The sequence below is a fragment of the Kryptolebias marmoratus genome, linkage group LG8, assembly GCF_001649575.2.
Source record: "Kryptolebias marmoratus isolate JLee-2015 linkage group LG8, ASM164957v2, whole genome shotgun sequence".
Lineage (NCBI taxonomy): Eukaryota > Metazoa > Chordata > Actinopteri > Cyprinodontiformes > Rivulidae > Kryptolebias > Kryptolebias marmoratus.
The window spans coordinates 5232527-5258032 of NC_051437.1; the positions used below are offsets into that span (position 1 = coordinate 5232527).

Genomic DNA, 25506 nt, shown 5'->3' on the forward strand with positions numbered 1-25506 from the left:
ATTCAGAAAATGCAGCTAAAATGATAGAAAGAAAATTACCATCTAATGTTAACAGAAAACCATAACTTACAGTCATTAACAAGCACACAGAAATGTTTTATTACTCCTGCTGCCTTTCATGCCAGAGTTTTAAACTAAGATCAGCTTATGATGAGAAATGACCGTTGTTCAAACCTCAAACATGACTATGTGTGTCCTGTCATGCTATATTCAGAAATGTCTGAGTTAGAACCGTTTTGGTTAAATCTTGAAAGTAACTATGTGTAATCACAGCATGATCTGTTAGTGCTTGGAGTATGTGATGGGGATGACTCTCAGCTACTATGACATCAGACAAAGTTATAATAATTTGTGTTTTCTAAAGATGATTAGCTATGACAGCCATCATAGATGTGAAGCCAGTGTTTACTTTCTGAGAGTTTCATTACAATCTGTCGAGTGGTTCATGACACATATGGACAGCCAAGAGACAGAGTTGACTCCAGTAGTTAATAGCAAAGTTAATCCAGTTGTTAAAAACAAAAACAACTGGACTTCTGTTCTGTAGCTGAAGATGTTTTGCTTCTCATCCGAGGAGCTTTCTCAAAACGCCTTTTAGGTTCAGAATAGAAGTCCAGTTGTTTTTGTTTTTAACCTTTTTAGGATTTACCATGTCCTGGATGACTGGGAATCTACACCAACATAATGGCAAAGTTCCAAAGACACATTTAGTGTCTACTTTCTGAAAGCTTAATTAAAATCCATCCAGTCGTTCATGAGTTATTTTTTGAATATGACAAACAACTGAGCATGAACAAACACACACTCACACAGACAAAAGGCAGGTGATAATTACTTTATGGGAGTTTACAAATCACCAGTATCCACAACAGTGAACAGTCCTCATCAATCCAATCCTGTTGCTTTTATTCGAAAGATTAAATCTGCAGTTGGCTTTGATCACCAAATGAAATCCTCAGAGAAAAAAACAACAATATATTTTTGTGATTTATCCACAGGAGAATACCTTTTTGTGCCTTATGCAATTTAATTAGTTTTGGCCTTTTGATCCCATAATTCTTTATATTTTAGTCTAATATCTATTAACTGGCTTGCACATTAGGCTCAGTGTAAGGTCAGTATACCAATATATCAACAGCCTTAATGAAAACATGGACAAAAGCCAGCCTGCATGCCTATTTTTTAATGTGTGTGTGTGTGTGTGTGTAATACATACACATTATGTGTGTGTATATATATATATATATATATATATATATATATATATATATAGCAAACGAGTCTCACAACAGAGAACTTTAGATCATTATCTGTTCCATTATTAAATTCTTTTATTTAGCTGCTTCCCATTCAAGGATCTGAAGCTACATTTAAAGGTTTAGAGGTACTGAATGTGAATCTGTCTGAACCAAATTAATCTCCTCTCTTATGGCTCCTGTGGTTTGGTAAGTTTTGTTACCCCTGAGGTAGTGGAACCTAACCTGCAGCACCGGAAACAGGAGCTGTGCTGTTAATTACAAGGTGCACACAGCCAGTGGATAAATTACAGCTAGTAAAGATGGGGTTTTATGTGAGCGCATGTTTTTTCATCTTTCAGCCTTTTAGTCAGACGCTGATTCAGGATGAAAACTTCTGCGAGTATGTTTTTAGTCAGCAGCTATTAAAGCTCAGCAAAATACGTAATTTAGATCTTTGGGGTTTTTTAGTTTAGTTTAGTTTTGTTTTTTAAATATATTTGTTCCCCAGAAGTACAAAAGATTGCAGTTTTTAATTTTTGGGCCCGTATTACAAATCCTGTCTTTGACCTGTGAAAATCCACAGAGGTTGCATTCCAGTAACAGCATTAAAGTCTAGGTCCTCTGATTTTACAGTCTGAATACATACAAAATCAGTTTATTGTTCTGTGACTCTCACTGTGCAGATGCATATTACTACTGTAAAAACATTTCTTTTTCTAAATAATCATTCTGACTAATGAGCCTTTTTCAAAGGAAAGCACCCCATTTAATTTCTATAATTATCATAAATGTGAAAAAAAAGAAGCTAAAATCAACCACATGAATTAAAGCTCTGGGACAGACTAATGAGATGATCTGTGACATCCTCCTGTGTACCACCGCTCCAGCTGCACTTTGTCCTTGTGTACTTAGTGTATTTGGTATTCAAAAACTACTTAGATCTTTATTTCCCTGCAGTTGCCATGGTGAATCAATGTATTAGAGCTCTGTTGATGAAACATGAGGTAAACTCAGGATTAAGATACTCAGAGTTGATTGAACTCATTAAAATCAGTCATTCTTGCACTGAAAACTCTGAGTTTCCTTGCTCGAAGTTATCATTGCTTGCCACCTAAGATGAAGACGAGCAGTGATGTTCTTCTCTGTGTGTGTTTGTCTGTACAATTATTAAAATATCTCATGAATCACTGAAATAGATATTAATGAAACTCTCAAAAAAAATAATCATTGACTGTACCTCCACAATCATGACCACAGCCAACTGACCTTAAAAATAAAGAATTGTAACTCAGTTTTACAGATATTGAGCTAAAATGTGGCATGGTAACACTACGCAGAGCAGCGTAGTGGTTAAAGCTGTCGCCTCCCAGCAAGAAAGTTGCAGGATCACATCCTGGCCTGGGGCCTTTCTGGGTGAACATGTTCCTTGTGAACATGTGGGTTTACTCCGGGTACTCCGGTTTCTTCCCACAGACCAAAAACATGCATGTTAGGTTAAATTGTCCCTAGGTGTGAGCGAGAGTGTGATTGGTTGTTTGTTTCTATGTGTCCCTGTCTCTATTGTGACATGTCTAGGGTGTCCCCTGCCTCTTGCACAGTGACTGCTGGAGATAGGCACCAGCTCCCCGTGACCCAGAGTGGAGAAGCAGGTAAAGAAAATGGATGGATGGTAACAGCTGACAGTTGTGCAAAACTTCATTTATAAGATTTCACTAAAATGAACTTAACTTAATACATTCAACAAAATGAGATGATCTTATTCTAAAACTCTGGCATGAAAGGCAGTGGGCAATATGTACTCCTTCAATATTGTTTTTAAAAAATACAACATTCAAAACAGTTCAAGTTCTGAGCAGCAATGCAAAACATGATCATACATGTGATGCTAAATGTGGTTGACTAACATTTCCTGTTGTAACTGCTAATGTCACCACTTCCTACAACTATTCCAGTCAGCTGTAGCTGAATCCAGGGGTGTGTTATGTTCACATAACACTGCATGACGTGTGTGCATGAAGAACACTAAGGAAATTTGCCACAACAGGGCAAAATTCTTCCTTTTCATTTTTATTAGCTGTTATTTTCTGGAGCTGCTCACTGGAAATGAACACAGTGATGCAGATTTTAAGACAAAGTAACTCCTCTTCCTGTTTTAGTGCATTTCTGCTTTTGATTATCTGAATAATCTGTAAAATGGTGTTGCAAACAACAACAAATTGTGTACTTTTTGCAGGCCTCTATGACGATCACGTAGTGGCATCAACTTTAAAACATACGTCAAACAGCAATCAAAATGGCCGCTATGGTCACCACCCATCTTGAAAAGTTTTCCCTCTCCCATATACTAATGTGCCACAAACAGAAAGTTAATATAACCAATCATTCCCTTTTTATTAAGGTGTATCCATATAAATGGCCCATCCTGTACATTCAATGATCACATTCTGAAAGTTTCATTACAATCTGTGTAGAGGTTTGTGAAATATCTTGCTAACAGACAGACAGGGATGATGCTAACAGTCAATGCCAAGGATTCATGCAATGTGTAGCACTCTGAGTATTTGTTGACGCTGATGCTCAGCTATTAACACGCAAAATTTTAGCGGTGGTTGCGGTATAACCATTTGTTTTTTGTTAGCTAAGGTTAAATAGCTGTGGCAACCATCTTGAACTGGGTCAACTTCAAAAGTTAATGAGTTGTAGATGTTCATCCAGTGACTACTTTTTGAAGGTTTCATTAAAATCCATCCAGTGGTCCATGAGTTATTCTTCTAACAGACAGGTAGCGTCAAGGGCAAAGTTTTCAAAACAGATCTCGCGCGACGAGTTAACGCTCAGAATGTGTGTTGGCAAGACTCGGGTACTAAGATACCCAGTTTTAGCTGAACATCAGTAAAACTGACTGAGTTACAGCTATTTTGTGTTTGCCAAAGCTGGCTAGCTGAGATGGCCCTGTTGAATTGGACTGACTCCAAAATATAAATCAGCTGTAGATGTAGATTCAGTGATTACTTTCCGAGAGTTTCATTAAAATCCGTCTACTGGTTCATGAGATATTTCACTAACAAACACTCAGGCCCACACCTGATCACCAGGAGTGGGCCTTAATGAACTCCGGAGTGAATCTTTGACCTGCAAAGATTCGTCTTTACAACAGCAGGTGAGATTAACTGAATAATAATTCATCAGAAGGCGGTCTGCAAAGACGGCCTGTCGAAACTAAAAATAACGCCGTTGATCATCATGACACTTTTAGGTGTTTCTAAAATAGGCTGCTGTGTTTATTCTTAGCACTTCTTTGTTTCAAGAAGCTTTGCAGACTTGCTGCAAAGAAGAAAAAAAAACTCAACCACAAACACGTCATCTGAAGGACGAATCATCTGTGGGAAGTGTGCACGCTCATGTAATCATCATAATTTGGTTTATACTGAGCAAAGCGAGACTTGTTTTTTGGCAGGAATGCTGTAAAACATGATCAGACAGAACCTACAAGACAAACTGACCTGGTTTCTTTCTCTTTATTCCCCACAGCCGGTGGACTGGACCAGACCCACCTTGTTACATGCGTGGACTCTGCCCGGTCGGTGTGTCTGGCAGCTCAGGCTGGATCAGGATGTTGGCTCCAACCTGGCAGAAACGCAGAGAGGAAATGATAATTTAAAAAAAACGGAAAAATGAGTGGAAGAGGAAGAGAACCATGATGTCATTTCCTAAATGCAGCAGGGTTTGTACTGTGGCATTTAAACATGTCATTTCCAATGAAGAAGACTGGTGGCAGAGGATGAGGTCAGCAGGTTCTAGTCTCAGCATGTCACAAAGTGCTGGTAGACTTTCAGAATTCAAGTCCCACCAAGCTGAATTTAACGAAACACGACGCCCATCCTGTGATGTGAAAGTAAACACAAACAATAGCCTACGTTTCATAAACTACTAGCAGCCCGACAAAACTCCCCAACTTTACACATAAAGACACTTTAAACATAAAAAAACGCGCGGCAGCCAACCTTCAGACGAGCCCCGGCGTTTTAAACTTCCATTACCCGGTTTGAAGAGGAGCTGGAAGCCGCTCTGTGCCAAACAGCTTTCCGGTCCCCATGTTTGTCTTTGTCCCCCCACTCTTCTGTGTGTGCAGGTGAAGAGAGCGGACCTCGCGCGCGGACGACACAAATAAACGCTCACTCTCTTCCGGGACTTTCTGCCGATTCTCGGTGTCAGCGCGAGCGCGAGCGCGAGCACACGTCACGCGCGAAGGTACCTGACGGCGGCTTTCCTTTGATCAGAGTGGCGTCAGCAGGTTCAGAGGGGGGAAACTTGTAGCCAAACCTTCACCAGATGAATGAATGGATGGATAAATAAATAAATAAAAAGCAACATCTATAAATTTAGGAAAGGTACGTAGGAAACGAACTGAAAGAATAGCCTTTGTACCAGTCATGGTTAAAAGAATGAATATAAGTATAGATATGGAGATGGATGTAGGTAGGCATTGGGTTTATGCTTTTCTTGATTTGCGCAGCTCAGAATTGAACAAACTATATTTCTGATAAGTAAAACATTTGAATTAAAAGAGGATGCACACTATTGTTTACCCTATCAAAAAATAAAAAATAAAAACTTTTGCTCGAAAGTAACTAAATATACCTGAATCAGAGTTAGAACAAGTGCATGTATCTTAAAATGCTGTACTTTTATAAATAGCTTCTTTTATTACTTTTCTTTATACCAACATACTCAACAAAGCAAAATCTGAAAATAAAATCTGCATATTTTAAAATTAACCTGTGATTTTACATATCATACATGGATTAAAATAGAATTTTTGCTAAACTTCTATTATCTGTTCCATACCTTCTGCTTGTTCAGGGTCCTGATTTGTTCTGTGACTTTCCCAAGCTTATTCCAGGATCACCGATCACTGTCATTCAGGGTGCTTCTCACACAACAAACATGTACAGAACATTCCCATCTTTATATATTTTACTTTTCCCAATGTATGGCTTCTGGTTCCGCTGATCAGTAAAATATTATTGACCATCTGTGCTTAGAGAATTGCACTTTGTTCAACCAAACAAGACAGAAAACAGCTGCCAATGTACAAGTTTTATTTAAATGTACTTTTTTATTTTATTTCAAACAATATTCAGTAGAATTTCACAAACTTTTGTGTGAAAATACCATCTGGATATGGTAGAAAAAGTGTATATATATTTATATAAGAATATGACAGATTGTAAAAATATCTGCATAGTCAGGAAGAAGATGTACAGAACCCCAGAGAAAACATCCTTAGTTTAAAAGTCAGGGAACATACCACCTTTCTGGGCTGTTATATGAGCTAATGTCAAATGTGATCAGTGTTGGACAGTCTGACTTTGTCTAAGCAACACCTTTCACCAATCATTGGACACTGCAGCTATTAAGCTCCTGCCATGTGCATCATTTGCCACAAATGTTATTTAGCCTCAATCAGGCTGGAGACGCCACATGCACCGCTGAAGGAGCGGAAGCACAAACAGAGGATGGCGGCGCAGACTGATGCTCTGAAAAACTGAACTAACTGCTCAGTTTTAGCCTCTAAATCAGCACCAAAGCAACCAAAATGTAAACATCTGCAGTACAGGTTGTTGGACTAATTCATGGAAAGGAGCACCACGGGCAGATTCTCAGTGCAGGGCAAAACAAAACAGTTTCCATCACAATCTGAGCTCTTCGAAATGATACCTTACAGTGCAGTTTCAGAGAAATCTGCTCACACATAAATATAAAGAAGTGTTTCTGTATATAATCATATGATGTCATCAATATCAGGTGCTATTTAACCCAGAAAGACGCCATAAACAAGTTTGCAAAATCATGAAAAAAAAACAACCAAACAAACAAACAATTGGGTTAATTTAAAATGAATAAATAAGGAAGTTGATATGTACAAACTATTAGTGTCAGAGATATGTACAATTAAGTTTTAAAATGCCAAGTTAGTTTCTATACATGCTTTGCCGTCTGCCTCCTACAGGCTAGAGGGAGGAATTACCACGCTATTTAGTCATCTTCATGAAGAATAAACATGTCCAGTGTAAGATTGTGCTCAAAGGTGCACTAATAAAAGAAATAGCAGTGCTGATTAAAGGGGTAAAAACATTAAGCTGAAAGGAAGCATAAAAGAAGACTGGCCTGATTTTCATCTAAATGCCTGAAAACAAATCAGCTGATGAGCCAGCTGCTGCTCCACATACCTGGAGGAGCTCTACACAGTGGATTACCCTTTCAGAAAATCAACACAGCCACTTTTTTTTGGGGACTTGAGGTTCTTTTTAACTAAAGTATCAAAATACAAGTCAGCACAGTGGAAAAAAGTACAAAATAGACTTTTATTGGCACAAAAATCCTTGCAGCAGAATTCTTGTTTTCTCCATCCTGAGTTGACCCTTGGTGATCAGTAGCCATTTGTCTGAAGTAAAGAAAAGTCACAGAGACAAACTCTGTCTCGTCTTGTATGCTGAGCTGTACGTTGATCCGAAACCAGTTTGTTCAACTGTCGTTGGTAGGTGTGAAAAGTTTCCAGATGATCCAGATGTAAAAAAAACCTGATTCTCACTGTTAGAGAAAAATGTTTAAAGTCAAGAAACGGAAGACAGTCTGAGCACATATGCTTCAATTTGGAGCCTTAAAAAATGCAGCCAAACAGTGGCGTTAATCAGCAGGACTTCCTGTTTGACTAACACTCCTCTATGTCTTTCATGACAGTTTCTTTTCCTTTTTTCCTCCCACTTCTGTAAAAACTGTGTTTTTTTACTGCTAAAGTTTCATAGACATAAAAAAAAAACTACAAGAAAGTACAAACACACTTTAAGTCCCCAGAACAATAAAAGCAGGGTAAAAAATGACACTGACTTAAACATTTAAAAAGAAAAAAAAAAAGACTCCTTTCATGTTCAAGTCACTGATTGTACCCAGACGGATATCAGCTGTCTTCCTTGTTACTCAGTAACTCCATTCATTCTTGTCCATTCTCCCTAAACCAGATGTTTTTGGTCTGTTTTGCATATCCATGAGGTGTGTGAACAAACAACTCATTTACAGGATCTCTCCGGGCTGATACTGAGGTTCCGTGGAGGTGAAGTAATCCTCCAAGAAGCCCTGCAGGTACTCAAAGGTGGGCCTCTCCTCGGGCTCCTTCCTCCAGCAGGTCAGCATCAGCTCATGGAGGGATTCAGGGCACTCTGCAGGACACGGCATCCTGTAGCCCCGCTCCACCTGGTCCAACACCTCCCGGTTCACCATACCTGGGAGACCAAAACAAACCAGCTGCAATCAGGAAGGAATTCATAACGCCCACCACTTATTGTGCCACAGTTTTGAACTAGGATCATCTTATGATGAGGAGTTATGTAAAAGTAGCCGTTTAGGTCAAACCTTGTAAATGACATTAAGTGTGATCTCATGCAATATTCCGAGATGTCACAAGATCTGTTATTGCTAAGAGTACGTGTTCAGAGTGACTCAGTTAATGCTAAGTCAAACCTCAGCTCAATATCTCTACCTTTGCCTAAGTTACAACAATTTTTATGTGGCTAAGGTGAAATAGCTGTGGCAGCCATATTGAATTGAAGTGACTCCAAAAGTTAATTAGTTGTAGATGTGCATCAAATAATTACTTTCTGAGTTTCATTAAAATCTGTCATGTGGTTCTTGAGATATTTTGCTAACAGTTAATGCCAAAGTTTGAAGTTAGGCTCCGTGCGCAATGTAAAGGCACTCATAGTATGTTAAGGATGATGCTCAGCTACTACCACACCAAATTTTAGGTTTATTTCAGTAAAAATGGTCAAGTTACAGCCATTTTTGTGTTGGCTAATGTTGATTAGCTGTGGCAACCATCTTAAATTGACTTAGGGATGTACAGTATTTCCAATGACTTTCTGAGAGTTACATTAAAATCTGTTTAAGTATTTTGCTAACTTGACAGACAAACAGGCACACACACAGACACAGACATTATCACTGGATTGTCTTTAGCGGTGGGCAATAAATATATGCTCTATGAGATTAGGACATGTATAGGGGTCAATCTGATCAAATTAAAACAAGCAAGATGTGTTCTTGGATTGTAACTAAGTCTAAGAGAAAGGCCTGTACCTGGGTATGGCACACGGCCTTTGGTGGCCAGTTCAGTCAGCAGGATCCCAAACGACCAGACGTCAGATTTGATGGTGAAGCGGCCGTAAAGAGCTGCTTCAGGAGCGGTCCACTTGATGGGAAACTTGGCTCCTGCAAGAATACAGAATTATTAGCATGATCAAATGACTACAGGTCATTGTAGTCAAAGACAGAAACTCTAAGCTACTTTAGAGTTTATGTATGAATTCAAACACCTAGAAAGCAGTTTTAGCATTTTTTTAATCTATAATTGACTATCTGGAGTTATTTTTTTAATATTTAAAATTTTTTCACTGGTCAGTGTAACAATGTGATTTTTTTATTATTATTATAAACATTTACAGTACAAACTGATTTGATTCTGACTTGTCAAAACAGCAATTAGTCATATTTTCCTAACAGAGGACTTCACTCTCAGACTGCAGGTTTATTTGTGGTTCTTAGAGTTGCCAAAAGTAGAATGGGAGGCAGAGCTTTCAGTTATCAGGTTCCTCTCTTTTCAAAACCAACTTCCAGTTTCTGTTTGTGAGACTGACACCCTGTCTCCTTTTAAGACTAGGCTTTAGACTTTGCTTTTTGATAAATCCTATATCTACGGTTGGCTTGGGTTTCCTGAGCTATTCCTTAGTTGTGCTGCTAAAGGCTTAGACTGCTGGAGGATTTTCTATTTGCACTGAAAGGTTTGAGGAAATACTATTCGGACTACTAGAAGCAATGTAAAATGCTATTCTGGTAAAGTTAGTTAAAAAAAAAGGTTCCTTTTTCTCTCTGCCAGCTTCTGTCACACATAAGCTGCAGTGTCAGCCTCAGGCGACTCTGACCAGTTGGTGAAAACGCCACGCAGCTGCAGTGCTGGAGCGTTTTAAAAAGCAAAACCCTTTTATCACCTTGCACAAACAGTAACTTTAAATGTAACCACAGTTAACTGTAACATTTATCTGAATCAGGTTTCAGGTAAACTGGGAGTGCAGTCTGACTGAGCAGACTCCAAGTTCAAGTTACTTCCAGCATCATAATTCCAGTACAAATTACCTAAATGACATTCTGTAATTTAATCATTTATTTATCATTTATGTGTCAAGTATGCAAAATGTAAACAAAATAATGTCCGTCCATCTGAATAAATCCATTCATTTATTCATATATCTTCTGACACCTGTTCTGGATGACATACATGTTCAAAAATAAATTTGTGCGACAAATTTTCTCTCAGAATAGTTGCAGAGTCGTCGTAAGAGTTAGAGATATATTTTGACACCTGCATGGGAGCTCTTCTTTGACAGAAAACCTCCAAGGCCCAGAATGTTCAGGTCTAATCAGGCTGCTAATAAAAAGAATTTATTAAAAAACGTCTCCAAATCTTTCTTTCAAAAGTGTACTCCATTAGATTAAATCATAAATGTGGAACAGTTGCCAAGGTGGGTACAATGTGGGGAGGGGTGGGAATCAAAATAATGTGCACTTTGTGCACTTTTGCAAGCCGTACACACAAAATTGGGTTGTGATTTTCACAAATTGGCTGCCCTAAACAAGGTCAAATGGTTTGCTGGTTACCTGGTTACACACACAGAATTTAGTGAGACTACAATTGACAATTTGCCTGTTTTTTTCACAATTTGCTCACGATTTTGAGTTACCAACTAGTATTCAACAAGCGCAGTGCAGTGAGATACTAGCCTAATCCCAGAGGGACATGACAAACACACCTCACTTGGAAAGCATCCAGGAGCATTTCTACCAACCCAACTGAATGCTGAGAACCAATGATTCTATTCTAAGCCTCTGATAATTATACCTGTGCTGCTCATCTTATTACTAAGCTCACTGTAATTCAAAGGAAGTTCATGGGTTCATCAGCGTATGTGACAGCTAGAATGAAGATTAACTGGTAAATCAGCAGTTTCCACTTCTGGCTCAAACCTCTCCACTGGTGCATCATTACTGAACCTAAAAATTCAGTCCAGAACTCTTGACAAAGGGCAGCCCTGGTGAAGTTTCACACCTACCTGAAAACAAATGACTCACTACCACCAACACAAACCAAACTCTTTAGTTGTACAGAGACCAAAAAGCCTTTTGGAAGAGGCCCCAATACCTCAGACCCCCCACAGGACACCATGAGAAACATGGGTCTAAGCCAGACAAGTCAGCTAAATACTTGTGGAACTGTGTAGCAACAAACTGAAATGAAAAAAAAAAAAAAAATTAACCTATATTAACTGACAAAGCAGCTTCTAGCGTGTGGCTATGAGGATTTATGAGAGTATTATAAAAATATTCAAACATTTTTGCCATTTTGTTATTAAAATACTAGATAGATGCTTGAGGTCAAAAACCTTTAGCCTAAGTTTAAAAAACAAAGCATAAACTGTTGTATACAAGTAACAAAGTGTAAAAAACACAAATGTAATTAGCATCTTGGTTACCTTGCCGGGCAGTATATTCATTATCTTCGATGAGGCGAGCCAGACCGAAATCAGCAACTTTGCAAACCAGATTTTCTCCCACGAGAATGTTTGCAGCTCGAAGGTCTCTGTGCACGTAGTTCATCCTCTCCACGTAGGCCATTCCTGAAGCAATCTGAGGAAGAGGAGAAGTTTGTTTATAATTGTTGTTGTTTTACATGAAAAACAAAAAGCAGAAAAGCTGCAGGTAGTGATGATAATTTATATGAGCTGACCTGTGAGGCCATGTCCACCAGCTGAGGGAGGCGGAGGATCTTTCCCATGTCCCCTTTCAGAAAATCCAATAAGCTGCCTGTTGGCCAAGACACGTGCTGCAAGTTAGTGTGAGTAATGGAGTTCATTAAATCATGTAAACAAAACAAAACAAAGAAAATAACAAGCAGGTTTCCCTTAATTGAACTTAATTAGGTATAAAGGCTGAACTAATCCTCTGATTATCTCGAAAACTATTTGAATTATGCAGCTACTACTAAAAAAGGGAGAATTTCTCACCCACCTCGGCTCATGTACTCAGTTACAATGTAGATGGGCTCCTCAGACACCACGGCGTAGAGCTGGACCAGCTTTTCATGCCTCAACTTCTTCATGACCTGAGCCTCCTCCAGGAAGGCCTCCGGCGACATGGTGCCGGGCTTCAAAGTCTTGATCGCCACCTGAGTTGCCCCATTCCATGTTCCTGGCAAAACAATAAAAACACGAGACAATATCAGTTTCAAATAAGCAGAGATAGAGTATACATAACATAATACTTTTAGTAAAAAAGCTTTGGTGTTTGAATTCTGAGCAACACTACAACTGAGAGCAAAAGGAAAGGGCCATGAAGCTAGATCAGATCATCACTGGTGATCACATACTGGGCTGAAGTAGAAGTAGAAACAAAGAGCGAGAGTTCCTCTCTCTTTATTGGGGAAAAGTTTACAGCTGGAGGATGTGACCCTTTAAATCAAGGACAGATGGTCAGACTGATCATAGCTGAGGTCAAATGTGAGCAAGACAGGACAAAGATGGGAGGTACTTGCTGTTAGAAACACATAAAAGGGCAAAATAATAATAATGCACATTGAAAGATTACTCCCCAGTAACGTTATAAAGCCACTTGGGTCGATCTTGTAAACTATAAACACATTTGATGCATTGCACCAGATTTAGCCTTAGGCTAATTTTTGCAGTCCATTTATAGATAAAACGGTGAAAAAAAAAGACTCATTGCAGTCATTGTGATATTAAGTTGTTAAAAATGTAGATTTGATGGGGTTTTGGTCACAGATTGGACTTTATTAATATGGTTCTACAAGTGACTGCACATTTTGAATTATTTCTGTATTTCTGAATAGTCAGAGGCTGATGGAACAGCCTGTTATTGTTCTAGCAAAGAGCCGTTCCTGTTAGATTGTTCTTTAATTAGAAAAAAAAAACTCAGTAAAAAGAAACAATCTGGTGACAAAACAAGTTAAGATTGTTTTCAACTGACACAAGAGTTTACTATGAAAAAAAAGGATTTGTGTAAATCTTTTACAAAATATAATTTTAGAATAGAATAGTATAGAAAGACACTTTATTGATCCCCTGAGGGATATTGGTTTGTCACAGCAGCAGACAAGTTCAAAATTTTAGGCATTAAAAAACAACATTTATTATAACAAACAAAAACGCAAACAGTAAATGATGTGCACAAATAAACACAGTGATAGTGCAACAATTGCAGGGTACTCCATTTTATATATTTACAGGAGCAAAGCGTCCTCCCTTTATTAAAGTCAGTCACCATCTCTTTGGTCTTGACCGCATTCAGCAGAGGGTGATTTCGCCCAGCCCACTCCACAAAGTCGTCCACTAATGTCCTGTACTCTCCTCTCCTCCAACTCAAACACACCTGACAACTGCAGAGTCATCAGAGAATTTCTGAAGGTGGCAGGACCTGGAGTTGTACTCAAAATCATTGGTTTATAGGGTGACAAGGAAAGGAGACAGCACAGTCCCCTGAGGAGTTCCTACATCCCTGACCACTACATGTGACAGAAATCTGCCCAAACAGACAAACTGTGTCCTGCCTGTCAGGTAGTCAGTAATCCAGGAAACAGCAGTCTTCGAAACCCATCATCAGTAGCTTCTCCTGCAAAAGCACCAGCTTTATAATTTTACTCCCAGCAAAGGGGGTGTGGCATAAAACGTTTTGGAACCACCAAAATAAAGTATCATCCCACTGACTCTCAGCTATGACCTATAACACTAAAAACATTTCTTTCCATTCTCCCTACAGTCAGACAGCTGGTTGGGAGTAAAGTGTGCTTCAAGTTTCTTTTCATAAAAATTATCCATATAATAAAGAAAATCAACTCAAAATTGAACACTTATTTTTAAAAAAATGTATGAAAACATGACCTACCCATCCAGACCTCTCCGAAGCAGCCCTGCCCAAGCTTCACGTCAAGCCGAAGGGACTCTCTGGGGATTTCCCAGGCATCCTTGTTCAAGCCCTGAGTCTGAGGATTCGGGATGGGACAAATGTCCGTCAGAATGTGACACAGTCCATCAGCGTGCTCTGAGGAAGGAAGTCAGCGAGTTATGGTTAGGAGAAGTATACCACGGTATCAGGGAGCAGGAAACAAAGGGAATGAGTGACTGAACTGATAAGAAAATGAGTGTGAGAGCCTCTTTCTTCTAAGCTGGGGAAGAGGAGTGAACTCACTGCAGTAATGATTGACGAGCTGCTGCAGGGAGTTGAACTGGGTGCGGGACGTGATGTAGAAGCCCCCACTGTCCAGCTTCCTGATCTTGTAGTGTTTAATGCTCAACCCTTTGACATTATCATAGTCCAACATAGACAGGCAGTAGGCACCTGGGGGGTGATAAGAAGGAGGCACAGATAAGACAAATCATTGATTTTTTTTAACAGTGTTCTCATTTCACCAGCAGAGGGAGTATTAATGGTGTGTAAGAGGGCTTTGAAACACAGAGCAGCCCAAGGCCACTTCCTCCTCCTTTATGTTTGAACAGGATGATGTGGCCTGCGGTTGTACAGACCTTGGCTTTAGCTCCACACTGACCTAATTCAGATTTCTCTCACCCACCCTGTAATTCCCCACAACTCCTAGTGACCAATCTACTTCCTCCCTCTCTTTCCAATCACCTGCATGGCTGTGGCACAATCTGCCAACCCGAGGTTCAGCGGTTCAATCACTGATGGTCCAAAAGCCTTAATGTTCTCGGAAAAGACATTGAGTTACATGTGATGTGTTCATCTTTGTGTGTGACAGATGAAGAAAACGAACTGTGCAACTGTAAAAAAAAAAAAAATATTCCAAACCATTTTTAATATCAAAGGCATTCCTTGAAGGAATGCATATCGCCTGCTGCCTTTCAGGCCAGAGATTTAAACTAAAATAGTATTATAATGAAAACTGACAGTTATAGCCGTTCTGGTCAAACCTTAAACATAACATTATCTGTCTCAAGACCTCACGTGATATTGCATGATATGTTCGCGATTACAGTACGCAATGATTTGGGAATGATTTGTAGCTACTACAATATCAACTTTTAACCGTATATCTGTTAAACGGATATGATCTTAGCCTAAAACTCTGTCATTGAATGGCAGTGGGTGATAAGCAGTCCTTTAACAAATGTTAGGTCTTTAATACATCAGAACATAAGCAGTTTGTCTTCTTTTACACAGTGTGTCTCTTACTGCTATTGGACTAATAGTTTTCTGTTAACCCCCCCAGACTGCAGAGTGTGCACTCATGTTGGCTTCTATTGTATCTGAGCTCAAAGTTTTCTCTTCCATACTCGGAGAGAAAGGTCCGTTTAACTTGTTATATAACACTGCAGACACATAGAAACTGACATATGTGACAACCAGAAGCTTCTGCCACTTATCAGTCAAAATATTATTACAACTTATAGTTTTTGCACAGTGGCTGTTTGGTTGAGGTCTAACATCTACTTTGCATAACTGTATGTCTGTCCTATTAGGAGTGCTGTCAGGAAGTGAAACAGAGGTGTGTGTTGTGATCCTACTGAGCTACCGGCAGCAGTTTTATCAAATATTTGATCCTGGTTGTTTTTCTTTTTAAGTTCCTACAGTAAAATGTCAAGATTTGGTTAGCTTGGATTATTACAAAAATAAGTCCTATGTTACTGTTGGACTTTAGAGAGGTAATTAATACTGGCACTCTAAAAAATTTCTTCAAAAACTTTCTAGTTTCATGTTACATTTTCAAAACTTTAGTTTTATTTTATCATCTCATCCAATTGAAATGATTAATAAAGCAAAAAATGTTTGGAATTGTCTCAATAGATAGTGAGATTTCTAGGCTCTAATCATGCACTGACTACACTGATATTATAATTTATAGTTTTGTAACATTAAAAATGTCTGACAACATCATGAAAAGCATTCCTACACAGACAGACTTGTGTCTAACATGTAACAGCTGTCTCACCCACAGAGAGGTCTTCCTCAAAAACCTTGTGGGAGGTGAGTAAGATAACAGTGTAAATGTGAGTTAGAGAGAGACGCTGAAAGCAGAACAAAACAATGCCATAGAGCTGGAGAAGAAAAGCACATCTTACTTCTGCTAAAAAACTAAAATAATTTAAAAATGCTCAGTGGAAGTTATGTGCAGTTGCTCTACAAATTGGTAAAAACACAACCTACTGAGCATTTTTAGGTTAAAAAGATGCTTAAACTACATCTAAACTGTTCATGGACATCTGTTGGGCTCAATCTGATTTAAAAGTGAAAGTTTAGGAGACATTTAAAATCAAATTTTGATGTCAAGTAAATGTCTACATTTTGGCAATACTGGCAAAAGTAAAGAGGCTCTTTGAGACTCAAACTCAAGGGTTTTGCTTTTCAAGCACTTCACACATCTTGCAGAGGAAACCAGCCCCACAAACACAAAGACACTTCCACCATACAAGTCCTTCTAATGCAGGCCTCAACTATAGGTGAACCAACCAACCACACAAGAAGACAACAGCATAAGCTGGTTTTGCCTGTGCAGCTTTTCAAGTCGAAAAGCGTGACTCCTACCAAATATTTATTTTGTTTGTATCCAAAGAAAAACTCATCTACAGCTCATATACCTTGAAGTTTTTTATGAGATGTTAAATGAAACTAGGTCTTGTTTTATGTTTCTATCAGACAGTAGAATATAGCTGCAGATGTAGACAAAATTGTTTTTGTTAAAGAAAGAAAAACCTACAAAGGTCACTAAAATAACTTGAAACTGACAAAAGTAATAACATTAATATATAATTAATAATATTTAATATATTAATATATTGAAATCAACTGATGAAAATCAGTCATTGCTTCAATTTCAACCCAATAGTGAAATAATTAAAAAAAAAAAAATTGAAACTGGCCGTGACAAAAAGGATGGTACCCTTAACTTAATATTTGGTTGCACCAGTGATTTCTGGAACTCTTGATGAGATTTTGGCACCTGCCCACAGATATTTTGCCCTACTCCTTGTGAGCAAACTGCTCCACATCTTCAGGTTTAAAGCGTTTCATTTTTTTTCTCCAGACTGCAAGTTTCAGCTCCTTCCACAGATGCTGCTCATATGTGGAACTTCTTGTCCTTGTCATCTGTCAGATGCAGCCCCAGAACATAACCGAGCCTCCTCCATGTTTCACTGTAGGAACAGGGCTCTTTTCATTTAGAAAATAGCGCTTGTGTGGATGGCCACTAAATTTCGTTTAAAATATTCAGAGCTAAATAAGGCCTATGATTAACTACAGCTATTGCTCAGTAGGAGGCCATCATATTCACAGTGATCATTTTAAGTTTAGGTTATTAATGGTTCACCAGAGTACTTTACTCATAAAGAAATATAAAAATACACAGTTCCAATCATGGAAAGATCTCCTGCACAGTGAGTACAGGTCATTTTGTTTACATGACATACTGTATCATACATGTAAGTCAGAGTAAACAAGACCAAGAACCTTACAGATGGATTTATTCAAAGTTTTGATAAATTTCCAGTCATGACTCCACAAGCCTGAGTTCTACAATGAATGAAGAGCTGACACAATCCTCACCTTTGGATGTTTCACTTTCTCTCACCAGGAAAGTCCCTCTCCTGTACTCTAAATGTAGCAGCATCCTTTCAGAATCACGGCGTGTGATTTTGCCAAAGTACCACCTGGTGAGGTCAAAATAAAACAAAATAAAATAAAATAAAGGGGACACAAAGGTACAGATTGGTGAAGAGGAAAAATGGAGTTCAAAGAAGATAACGTAGCTCAAAAGCTTGGCCAAGAGTTTTCAAAGTTTTTAACAGTGGCCTTCTCCTCAGATAAAGCTTAGGAACATATAACCAGTTCTGATTCTAACTGACCGCAATTATCTCTTCACTTCAATTTGCTCAAATTTCCCTGAAATGCAATGAAAGTCAACTGAGGAGACCCACCTCCCACTTTGAAAATTTTTGCAATCAATGCTAATGCCTGCAGTGCAGCAGCTGCTTACCTGGGGTCTAGAGTCAGACTGAAATCACTGGTGAAGCAAGAAGCAAAAGTGAGAAATAAGGTTGTTACAGTTAGCTTATGAGCATTATATAGTAAGAAAGCAGGTCAGCAAATTCAGTAAATGCTTTACAGCCACTTACAAGATCTGTATTGGATAATTTGTTTTCAGACCAAGTGCCTAATAAAAACATCACAACATTTTTATATGTGCATAGAAAAAAGCTGTTATAAGGAACTATCTGTTTGGTTTTCTTAGCAATAAAAAAATTTAAATTGAAAATGGAGGCAAATTGCTCAATTGTCTCAGTTCAAAGAAATTAAATTCAATCAAGAAACATCTGTGAATTTTATAAATGAACAAAATCTTGAATTTGTCAAATGTAAAAGCAGATTAATTTAGAGAGTGTGGGGCAATTACTGGGAGTCTGCTGTTGTCAAGCAGACTCCACTGATCTAAATTACAACACCAAAGAAGTCACCTCGTGGAGCAGCCAGTCCATGCTAAGCTGATGGGCCAGAATATACTAAGCTAACAAACCAGTTCATGTTAAGCTTACTGGCCAGGTGTACACTTACTGTAAAGTGTAAATGTTTTTTTATACATTTATTATTTTTATGTTCCACTGAACCTGATGGAACATAAAAAATTATTTAAAAAAATATATTACTACTGTAGCCATTTTCTTTCCTTTGGATGTGTTCAACTAGCTGCTGATTGTAGCTTCTTAAGGTATCAGTAAAGTTATTTTTCCAAACCATGCTAAGCTAACTGGCAAGATGTGCATTTACCGTAAGGTGTAAACCATTTTCCAAAAAGGTCAGCCTTTTTCCTCTAAGAGCCCGTTCAAAATTTACAACATGCACAAAAAAGAAAGTTTTAAGAAGCCAAATTTTCTTTGGCTAGTTTTTTTTTTTCATGCACTTAGTGAGGAAAACATAAAATAGATAAAGTGAGAAGAAAAAATAAATAAATGAAGGGGTTTACTCTTCTGCCTGGATGGAGTCAGTTGGAGCCACAAAATTGCTGGGGATATAACCAGTCTCTCCGGAGCTCACGGAGCACGCCATCCACCAATCCCCTTCTCTGTACAGACAAAATGATAACACGCAGCTTTAACAAGGCTCATCCATATCCAAAACACAAGGATGAACTTTAGGACTGTTTATCAAGAGTCTTGAAGTGTGACTCAAAAGGCAGAGTTATTTTTTTCTAACTTTTAGTAACCACTAAAACAGTTAGATTCAAGCATGATTGAGCCCTTGGATCACAAAGAAGCTTGATAAATATAAACCCAGGTTGCTCTACCGGTAAAAGAAATATGTCATCACACAAACATGCATTCATGTGGGCAGAACAAAAGGGAGGTCCTGGTATGTGTAGTCTACACTTTATCAGAGATGTGGCTGCTAGAGCTTTGCAGCACTACATCCACTAGAAAATCTAAAAGGGAAAAAAAAAAAACTGGTTCACACTCGTTGCCTCTCGATGACCTGTGAGGGTAATAATGCTGTGAGGCTTTGCATCTACTCTTCCTGATTACTGCAACAAGGGTTTATGATACGAGTTATGTGATGAAGTGGTATTATACAGCATAGGGGGCACACTCTATGGTCAGGAAAACAAAAGCACATGAGTTTGAACAAAAGGTATATTCAAACACAATTGGAAAAAAAGGCTTCACAAACCTGCAGTTCACTTTCCTCCTATATAAAAAAGAATGGTTTGATGTAGGAATGGAAAAAAAGAAACATGAAAGGGACAGAGTAAAAAAGAGGGGGGTTAAAAACCATACAGAGAGCAAGTTCAGAGCTGCTGCAGAGTAACACATAAAAGATCAAGCAATAGTGTTGTTTTAAAAAAAGAAAATCTTATGCAACAATGAGAGATGTATAATAATTAAGCCTGTAAGAAATACATTCAGAAGACACAGATTTTGATAACAAAAAGCCTTTTGGGTCACTGTGTATACTTTACAGTGGTATACTTAAATGGGCCAAATAAGAAAACTACAACAAATATGTCTGATACCTAGCTCGACTTGATAAACAGCTAATCTGGGAGTTGGTTCATGGATTCTGGGTGTATTCAGCCCAATATGATGTAGTATGTTTAGTCTAAAGAACCATATGCAGTAATAATCTATTGTTCTGCCTTGTAGGTCAGGACTGTGTATAGTATATATGGTTCACTGCTCCAATATTGACAGTCCACATGCTAGAAACAAGCATGACCCTCTTAAATCTGGTTCTTAGGAATTGCTAATGAAAACAACCACATCCACAAAAGTTTTGTGCTTACATTTTTAACTTGACTAAAATCAAAGTTCTGCTCAAAGAAAAATCGGGCTCCTATAGGAGGTCAAAACAGCTAGTCAACTGGGTGAAAAAAATCCATTTCCAGGACAGTGAAGAGTTAATACTCTTCTTACTTTTTATCAAGAACTTTGAGAAGAAGCAAAGACAGATAAAAAAGAGGCAGTAACAATGTTTTTTTCCATTTTCCTTACGTGCTGTTTACTATCTGGAGTTGTTCGCCCTTCCTGAACGACAGATCTGAGGTTGTTCGAGCCTCATAGTTATACAAGGCCACGAATGTCATCACACCCCCTGTAAGAAGACAAAGTTTGACTTTAACCAGACAACTGCTGGGCATACAGTTATACCAGGTAACAAAATAAAGTCCTAAAAACGAATTGTATAAGGGGATAGAATCATTAAAAAAAAACCTCCCACCTGCTTGAGCGACTCTGTTAGAAGAACTGTAACTGTTATTGTCTGCCCCTCCAAACAGGCTCACTTCTGGAGTACTGCTCATTGACTTATTGCTATTGAGAACACTGTCCATCATGGGACTACGGTTGGGTGTCAAGGACTGTTGAGCTGAGTTGTGGTGCTGAGTGCCTCCAGAGCCGGGGTTTCCATCAAGGCTGCGGGTTCGTTGGCTGATATCCTTGGACTTACTCTTGGATCCCCCCATAGCCGAGACCTGCAATGCATTCAAGATCAGGAAAGAAGTCTGAGATGGCAGCTGAAGAGTAACCTTGGCTAAAATTGAAAATTTAGAGAACTGTAGTAAAAAGATAAATTGCACTATAATCTGACATCAAAATAGTCTGGTTTTTCGATTTGATGTTCTTAGAATCCAATTAAAAATCTTCTGATGGCCACAAAGCCAGATGAGGGGCCCAGAGACAACTTGGGGTCTAACATTAAATTTACTAAAACTCCCACAGACCACGTGTAGCAAAACTTCCCCATGGACAGTGGAGCAGCTGCCACTCTTGGGTTTCAAGACAAACATGAGATCCACTTCATTCAACTGTCATCAGCAGAGCAAACACAGGCAACAGAAAGGTCCCACATGTCTACATCCACCTCTCACATACAGAAACCCATACAAAGACATACTTCTGGATTCTATAGCTACTTTCTGTTAGTTTTTTTTTTTTTTTTTTTTACTCACTTCATGTATTAGACTGAAGCAGAAACCAAATCCTGTCCCCCTTTTTGTTATTAGGAGAACTAAAAAGAACTATTGATCTTTGTACTGTGGTGTTTTAGGTTGTAGATTATTACATGGATGATATAAGCTTTTTCTTGCAACATTTTAACATATATAAACTAAAACCTGGAATTATGTAATGTTTATTTATTCATCTGTTCATTCATCAGCAATTTGATCCTCTTTTCACTATGATTTGGACAAAAACAACCTATTTTGCTCTTAGGTTGACAAAGATGCACCAATCTCACTAATCAATATACCTTCTAAAGCTGGAGAATAAATGTCAGTGAACATTTGGTTTATCACAGCTTGTGTGTTTAAATAAGCTTTTAAATAAGATTTTTTGAGCCAAAGTTCAGCTGAGAGACAGATAGCCTCACATTTGACTCTAGAATATTTTTGATGGAGGTAATGATCAGCTTATTGCATGGAATCACATGTTGTTTCCTCATTTTTGATGATCTTTCTTGGAAGAATGATGGACTTTGAAGTTGTTCAGAAATGGCCCTGTGACCCAGATCGATGGGCAGCAGCAATAGTTCCTTTTATAAAATCACTGATGTCTTCCCCAGATGCATTAAAAATAGGGCTGCACAACATTAGAAAAACAAGCTATTGCAATAATATCGTTGAATATTGTGATGACAATATCACTTGCTATAAACCCACATTTTCCTTACTCTTTCTTTTTTGTCATCACACCACTCACAACACCCTTTAGTGTTGCTTTAGCTTCAGCATTTCAGCTATGTTCTTCTAAATCAGTTGTGGGCATTTTGGGTAGTGGGGATTCATCTGATTGATAAAAATATTATTTACATCCAGTTTGGATCTGTGATTTACTGCCATACTTTGCAACATTGATACTGTGATCTTTAATATCGCACTGACAGAAATTTTTCAATCTATTTTGCAGCTCTACTTAAGACAAATTAATGCTCTAGAGTGGTACTCACAGTTTCTGTTGATAATCAGTTAATCAATGCATTTGATCAGCAGCATGTGGCTGCTACAGAACCTATTGATTTCTACAGAAGCAGAGTTTTAGGTTTAGCTTTAATGTCTCAATGTTCACACACTAATTCTACATTTGTCCTTAGTTTTAGTCAAGTAATTAACAACCTGATGAAGAACAGAATATGGTATGTTGCAACACACATAAAGATGATAAAAGGACGGTGTGGTGATCTCTGGTTTTCTGCACTTCCTGGTGGGCGTGGCCGGCTCCTCCTGCTGGTGGAGTTGGACTTTCCCCCTGCACACCTGAAGGAGATGAGGCATCAGATGGACTGGTGTATTTAAGGCTGTGGTGGGAACCAGATCAGCGCTGGAGCATTGCTTACCGTGTGGTAAAGTCTCCGAGCCAGCTTAAGTAATCAGTCTGTCAAAGTCAGAGATTTACTTACCTGTTGCTTTTGTGTATTCGTTTTCCTCAGTGAGTTTCCTGCCTGCCTGAGAATCCAGTCTGGTCCCGGTTCCTTCGTAAAAGCCCAGCCTTGAAGATGGTTCACTGATGTCCTCCTGTTCCCTTCATCTACACTCAACTCTGGAAAGCTCAAACTGCCTGGTGTTTTCACCCTGGACTCAAACACAAGAAAACTTTCACCTGGGAAGTAATCACAGATCCTACAGCCAATGCAGAACCTCACCTGACAATTAGTAAGCCTAAAATCAGTTGTTTAGTTTTTGCTCGTTTTCAGTCTCGTCATATTACTTACCGTTTTCTTCTTTCGTATTTTCAGATCTCGATCCCGTTCCGTATATTCTTTTGTTCACTGTAAATAAAACCACTTACCTAATATCTGTCTCCTGTAGTCTGTCTACCACCAAGCTGTTGTGCTCCTCGACATCGCAGAATCGTGACAGACGGTACTTATGCATCACCTTTGTTGTCAACCAGACCACTCAAAGTGCTTTAAAACACAATCTGTGCCCTCATTTACCCATTCACACACACATTCAAGCAGCACTCTACTACATCTCTACAAAGCGAAGCTGAATAAATCATTCTATAGTCTAATCAGTGCTTTAGGTCGCATTTATACACCAATGGGGCACATCAGAGGCAATGAGGGGATCAGTGTTGTGCCCAGGAACACTTAGACATGTGGCATAATGGTGAAATCGAACCTCCAACTATAACCTCCTCAATGGAGGATGACTGCTCTAACCAATAAGCCACAGCCACCCCCAAAGAAAGTGCATTTGCTTTTTTAAATGTATGTCTAAATTCAACCCATTTTGTTTTTGACTAACCATCCATCTGATGAACCCCAAAAATAATCTCAGGACCTTTATAAAGCTTCAGCAGAGGGAAACCAAATGATCAGATAACAACTGTTTCCATAAAAATCACATCTTTAAAAATAAAAATGGAAACTTTCATTATTCCTTTTTGCTTAGTATTATAGCAGTTCTTTAGATGAACTCTTAGAAATATAAAAGGATCATAAAGCAGTTACAACAGTGTACAAGTGGTCGGATGCAGTGATTTAGACTTGGAATGCAGTGGTTTTTCTGTGTCTGCTCATTTCTGAAACATCCCTGTCGCTCTAATCACAGCTTAGTGCTGTGAGATCATTACAGTAAGCCCAGGATCATTTAGGAAGTCAAACTGCTGCTTTCATGAACAGATAAAACCACAAGAGTTCTGCTAGGAAATTATTTTTTTTTCTTTGTGCAAATTAGCAACAGTGCTGGGGTAGCAGAAGTGTCCTTCTGATAATCAGATGAAGGTAAAGGTGCATAAAGCCAGGGTTAAGAGACCCAACCTCCTGCTGGCATCTGTTGTGCAAGTCTTGTTGTTTAGAAAGACGTGTTGTGTTGTGTTGCTTCTACCAGTTCAGTCAACCAATGACTGTGCGCTCACAAGCAAAAAAAATGTTAATCCCCCCCAAAAAACAATTACTACTCAGGTTGGCGAACATCAAATTAATCAGAATGATAGATGTGTGACATGTGGTGGAACAAATCTGGCTTAAAAATGGCAAAGAACGTCAATCTGGTGTGGAAGAAAAAGCAAAGACATGAGAACAGGTGAAGCTGTGCATTTAGGCTGTTTATGAGATTTGTGTAAGTTTACAGTACAAACATGTGTATTGGGCTGCAACTGTTGGCAACTCAGAATTGTGAGGAAAAAAGCTAATTTTCAACTAAAGTCTCACTGAATTGTGAGTATTTTGCATGGCCAATTTTTGAAAATCATAGCCTATGTATGAACAATGTCCAAAACCACATTTTAGTCGTGCACATTATTCTGTTGCCTACCTCTGCCATAATCCTACCTGCCTTGGCAGCCGCCCCCATGTTTATGATTTAATCTACTGGAGCTCAATTTTGAAATGAAGAAAGGAAAACGTGGACCAGTTTTAACGCATATTGTTTATCATCAGCGTGTTTTTTGGATCTGGACACTCAGAGCTAGCTTCAGATGTTTTCTGTCATAGGAGAGCTCCCTGCTGGTGTCAAATCACAGTTCTTGTATTTTAGAAACTAAATTGAGATGGGTTTGAGATGCCCATGACAACTCTGCAAGAAGTTTGACAGTTTTTATTCTTTGTTTTTTTTAAACATCTTTAAAATTCAAGCAACATGACTTACAACCTTCTACGACTCATGCAATAACATTAAGAAGCCCTGCAAACGTTTTGAGAC

General features: G+C 38.6%; 2 protein-coding genes across 6 annotated transcripts in view; both read right to left on the reverse strand.

Moving 5' to 3' along the window:
- mical1 (microtubule associated monooxygenase, calponin and LIM domain containing 1) overlaps window positions 1-5442 on the reverse strand; it is a 34279-nt gene extending 28837 nt beyond the window's left edge. The window contains exons 1-2 of one of the 2 annotated variants that reach the window (XM_017419262.3): window positions 5279-5442; window positions 4742-4865 (exon numbers count right to left, since the gene is read on the reverse strand). The gene's annotated coding sequence lies outside the window, so the exon portion shown is untranslated. Of the gene's footprint in view, window positions 1-4741; window positions 4866-5242 lie in introns of both variants that reach the window. The other variant, XM_017419263.3, reaches the window with a different exon arrangement.
- Window positions 5443-6337: 895 nt separating this feature from the next.
- Window positions 6338-25506, reverse strand: part of src (v-src avian sarcoma (Schmidt-Ruppin A-2) viral oncogene homolog) — a 52647-nt gene continuing 33478 nt past the window's right edge. Inside the window, exons 2-14 of one of the 4 annotated variants that reach the window (XM_017419199.3) lie at window positions 21081-21333; window positions 20855-20954; window positions 20034-20051; window positions 19333-19431; window positions 18349-18375; window positions 17919-18022; window positions 14550-14699; window positions 14247-14402; window positions 12357-12536; window positions 12076-12152; window positions 11822-11975; window positions 9375-9506; window positions 6338-8521 (exon numbers count right to left, since the gene is read on the reverse strand). In XM_017419199.3, the coding sequence (XP_017274688.1) occupies window positions 8313-8521; window positions 9375-9506; window positions 11822-11975; window positions 12076-12152; window positions 12357-12536; window positions 14247-14402; window positions 14550-14699; window positions 17919-18022; window positions 18349-18375; window positions 19333-19431; window positions 20034-20051; window positions 20855-20954; window positions 21081-21324 (1650 nt within the window). In that variant the 5' untranslated portion in view covers window positions 21325-21333 and the 3' untranslated portion in view covers window positions 6338-8312. The remainder of the gene's footprint in view (window positions 8522-9374; window positions 9507-11821; window positions 11976-12075; window positions 12153-12356; window positions 12537-14246; window positions 14403-14549; window positions 14700-17918; window positions 18023-18348; window positions 18376-19332; window positions 19432-20033; window positions 20052-20854; window positions 20955-21080; window positions 21334-25506) is intronic. The other 3 variants (XM_037977185.1, XM_025006579.2, XM_025006580.2) reach the window with 3 other exon arrangements.